General features: G+C 42.1%; 1 protein-coding gene across 1 annotated transcript; it reads left to right on the top strand.

Annotated features, from left to right (window-relative positions):
- Positions 1 to 634: 634 nt before the first annotated feature.
- On the top strand, positions 635 to 3018 carry NPBWR1 (neuropeptides B and W receptor 1). The gene is made up of 2 exons (XM_077351202.1): positions 635 to 900; positions 1295 to 3018. The coding sequence occupies exon 2, from the start codon at positions 1581 to 1583 to the stop codon at positions 2577 to 2579; it is 999 nt and encodes a 332-aa protein (XP_077207317.1). The 5' UTR covers positions 635 to 900; positions 1295 to 1580; the 3' UTR covers positions 2580 to 3018.
- Positions 3019 to 4700: the final 1682 nt, after the last annotated feature.

The following is a 4700-nucleotide window of genomic DNA, read 5'->3' as shown; positions in this document are numbered from 1 at the left end:
CAACAACAACAATTGCCTAGGAAAAAAGGGTAAAGAAGTTTTGCCTAGGGGAATGAAAATTAGCTAGGAGAAAGAGCTTTTTTCTTTTTCAAAATAGGCAGCATGGAGAGGAGGGGCGGATCAAGACAGAAATGATTAAAATGATGAATTATGTGGAAGAAAAGAGCACAAGGAGCTTCCCTTATTCTTTCTCAAAATGTTACAATGCTGGATCATCTAATCATCTACTTCCCTATCCTTTCCTCTTCACCTCTTTGATAATTGGGGGAGGGATGGGATTTTTAGCCGTCATGTTAGTAGATTGATGGGACTTTTAATGGGGTTTGTTGTTGTGACCCACCTTGAGCCTGTCGGGAGAGGCGGGAAATAATAATAATAACAACAACAACAACAACAACAACAACAATAATAATAATGGACTTGATTCCTTCATAACAAGAAAAAAAGAAATAGTACATCCTCAAACTTTTCCTCTCATGATCAGTGGCAGAGCACCTGTTTTGCCTGCAGAAGGAATAAAAGAAAAGGTGGGGCCTCACCAGTTAACCACAGGTTTACAACTCCAGAGGCAAGGAATCTGTAATGAGGGGAGAATATAAAAGAGCCTTTGTGTGGGCTGACCTGCTCACTGGAAACTGCTGGGCTCGTGTGCTGAGACAGCACCTGCACTCTTTCTCCCAGCCAAGAGGGGTGAGCGTTGAATTCTGAAGGAGCTCTCCAGAACTCAGGCATTCAGGGACTGTGCAGAGATGCTGCTGCTGCTGCTGCTGCTGCTGGGGAGCTATCCATCGTTTCAGCATCACAGCAATTTGCTGGGGATTCTCAGCTCCCTGTCGAGCCTCCAGAGCAGAGTACCTGCAGAAGGATGCACAAAAGGACAACAGAGCCTCAGCTAACAAGGTAAGGCAGAAAGAAGGATCCTAAAAATTATATTTTAAAAAACCCAAAGCACAAAGAGCATAATAGATACTGGAGGATACTATTGAGAAGAATATTTGTGAATGAATGAGCAGGAGGGAGAATCATATAGATTGGTTAGCCTCTCATTTAAGATTGCTCATTTAGAGAAGAATGCTTTAAATATGTGCTTAGTATTTCCTTCCAAATTAGTTATTTGTGTGGCATATTGCCACTATGATATTCAAAGAAATAGAACCAAAATAAGCACGAGACAAAAGACAGACTTTTGTGCTAAATGATCATTATTAGATATATTCCACAAGAGGTAAATTGTGTCTAAAAACCAAAAGCATGTCCAAACTTAATAATTTGTACTAAAATGTATTTTCTTTAGGAAATCTTGAGAATAGGAGTGTTCAAAGTACGAATGCAAGAACTATTCCCAAGAACTGCATTACCAGTCTAAATAAACCAGGAAGAAAGTGCTTTAAAAGGTAAAGGACATGGGGACCAGTTGATCCTCAACAGCTGCAAGAATGAGGGATCTGAAGGAAATTTTTGAGACTCAAGGAATTTCAAGTGGGTGGATCTCATTTGTGAACTTGTTAAAAAAAAGATCTGCACTTCCCAGGTTCCCCTGAACATTAATCAAAGGACATCAGTCTTGGTAACTTTGGAAAATGGATCATTTTTCCTCCCAGTCTGAACCCAATGTCTCCTGCCCTGAGGTGGATATTAGTTGCTATAGCAGAGGACATCAGTGGCAAAACATGTCAGCTCCACACCTGATCCCAAAGTTCTACATTGCTGTGCCAATCATTTATTCTGTTATATGTGCTGTAGGACTCACGGGCAACTCTGCTGTCATTTATGTCATCCTAAAAGCTCCCAAAATGAAGACAGTGACCAACATTTTTATCCTGAATCTGGCAATTGCTGATGAGCTCTTTACTTTGGTTCTTCCCATCAACATAGCTGACTACCTGCTGCTTCAGTGGCCTTTTGGCGAATTCATGTGCAAAGTGATTATCTCCATAGACCAGTACAACACATTTTCAAGCATTTATTTTCTAACTGTCATGAGCATTGACCGATATCTGGTGGTGGTTGCCACTGTCAAATCAAAGAAAATGTCCTATCGCACATACAGGGCTGCAAAGCTGGTGAGTGTGTGTGTGTGGTTTTTTGTCACAATAATTATCTTGCCTTTCAGCATCTTTGCCAAGATACATACAGAAGAGGGGAGATCTCAGTGCGTATTTGTCTTTCCCAATCCAGAGGGCTTCTGGTGGAAAGTGAGCCGGCTCTACACCCTGATTGTGGGTTTTGCCATCCCAGTGTCCACCATTTGCATCTTGTACAGCACCATGCTTTACAAACTAAGGCACATGCATCTCCACAGCAATGCTAAAGCCTTGGACAAAGCCAAGAAGAAAGTGACCATCATGGTGCTGATAATCTTGGCTGTGTGTCTCTTTTGTTGGACCCCCTATCACCTCAGCACCGTGGTGGCTCTCACCACAGACATCCCACAAACCCCCCTGATAATTGGGATCTCCTATTTCATCACCACACTCAGTTATGCTAACAGTTGCCTCAACCCATTCCTTTATGCTTTTTTAGATGATACTTTCCGGAAGAGTTTCCGCAAGCTGATTGAATGTGGGACTTCCTCATAAAATTCTGATCTCTTTTAAAGTTGCCCCACGAGTCTCTTTAAAATGGAGTGTTTAATTTTAAGAAGCTTTGTGGAACACAGCTGGAAGGTGACAGCTTGGGCCACATACCAGTTCTAAACTTTTGGTAAGCTCTGGAGACAGGAACTTGCTAGTTTTCCTCTAACTAGCAACCAATGTATTTAGACGGGTTGCAAAAGCTTGCTGAATCACCATTGTGCAGCCTCTAGAGCATTTCTTCTACTACTCTTCCTCATTGTAGATTCCCCCACCCCTTTGGTATGATATGTAATGCAGTTCTTTGTAATGTAAAATATGGATTTAAAAACTAAGACATTTATAGAATAAATAAACATGATGATTTATGGAATGGTATTAATTGAAGAAGAGTCATTTGGCGGTAATATTGCTGGAGTTTTGTAAAGCCAAATAAAGATATGCTGAGTGCCTTTGCTGAATGAATCTGAACTCTGCCAATTTTCAGTCTTCCTTACATGTATCTTGCTACATTTCCTTCATCTATCATATTTTATGAGCAAAACAATTTGCAAATTTGTCAACACAGGGGCTTTTGGAACAACGTTATGCAGAATCCACTGGGAAATCGCCCTGCAAAATGTATTCTTGTGTATCTCCTTCTCACTTCAAGGGGTAATAATCTCTCCCTATTTCTTTCCATCTGTGTGGCAATGCAGACTTGGCCCTATAATGCAGCTGATTTTAAATGACAAATTGCAAAATGTATACATACAAACTCTATTTGATGTTCTTTTATTTGATGGTATTCTAGAATAAATGTCACAGCTTGAGTTTGGTCACACATTTTAAATAACATCCCTGCTCTTCTATTTAGGTATCCAGAATAAGAGATTCAATCACAAAAGTTAACCAATGAATACTAGACATGTAGCTAAACTACAGTTATGTTAGGTTTCAGCAAAGAAAAGGGTGTTTTCTTTATAGCACTTTGTTTCTGTGTAGGTGCCAAACAATTATGTAACACTGGGTGATGGGAGCTACCTTCAGTGGGAAGAAGAAACTTCAATTTGAATATTGGTTGCCCTTAAATACTAGACCAGTAACTACAGCTTTTAAGATTGTGATTCACAGAATTCCTCAGAGTTAGCTCCTATATTCAAAAAATAATTTGATAATATAAAGTGGAAATGCTTCAGACAGAAGATGCCTTGAGTCAGATGGGAGCTGGTTCCATTGTATTTCTTCCTATGAAATACCTCATTCTGTCCACTCAAGTGATCTAGGGAGGACTCTTATGCACATCTAGGGCCTATTATGCACGGCCGCTGAAACGGTGGCATGGAGAACGAGGAGGAGGAAGAAGCGAAGCAAACCGATTATGCACGGGACGGAACACAACAGCGGCAAAACCCAGAGTATCCGATTATGCACAGGGCTACTCTGGAGCCGCTTCTGGTTGTGCCCTGGTCCCAGGAAGCTCCACTTTCTTCCGCATCTCGCTAATGAGGCTTTTTCGGCGGCATAAGTTGACTCTGCACCCGGTTGCTGCCTGCAGCGTGCATAATTGGTGATTTTAGCCGCCGCCATTCCACCCCGAATGCAGACTTTCCACTCCGTGCATAATGGGCCTAGAAGAACAAGAGTTCATTTTAATCCCTCACTATTCACTACCCAAAGGAGTCAAAGTGGCTTCCAATCGCCTTCCCTTCCTCTTCCCATAATTGATACCCTGTGATGTAGGTGGGGCTGAGAGAACAGATCTAACAAGACTGTGAATAGTCCAAGGTCACCCAGCTGGCTGCATGTGGAGGAGCAGGGAATCAAACTTGGCTCTCCAGATCAGAGGCTGCCACTGTTAACCACTACACCACACTGGCTTGCTGTTCAGAAGTTAGTGCCATGTTATTCAATTGGTCTTGCACCTAGGGAAGTGTCCCAGCATCACAGCGTTTACTATTATTTTAAAGTTGCTTTCCTTAGGAGAGCCAGCTTGGGGTAGTGGTTAGGAGTGTGGACTTCTAATCCGGCAAGCTGGGTTTGATTCTGCACTCCATCACATGCAACCATCTGGGTGACCTTGGGCTTGCCATGGCCCTGATAAAGCTGTTCTGACTGAGCAGTGATATTAGGGCTCTCTCAGCCTCA

Source organism: Paroedura picta, chromosome 9 (assembly GCF_049243985.1).
Source record: "Paroedura picta isolate Pp20150507F chromosome 9, Ppicta_v3.0, whole genome shotgun sequence".
Lineage (NCBI taxonomy): Eukaryota > Metazoa > Chordata > Lepidosauria > Squamata > Gekkonidae > Paroedura > Paroedura picta.
Note: the sequence above shows the minus strand (reverse complement) of the source record. Positions and strands in the feature narration are given on the sequence as shown.

Excerpts from the sequence above, each read along its gene's own strand:
- NPBWR1 (XM_077351202.1), top strand. The coding sequence starts at position 1,581 with ATGGATCATTTTTCCTCCCAGTCTGAACCCAATGTCTCCTGCCCTGAG.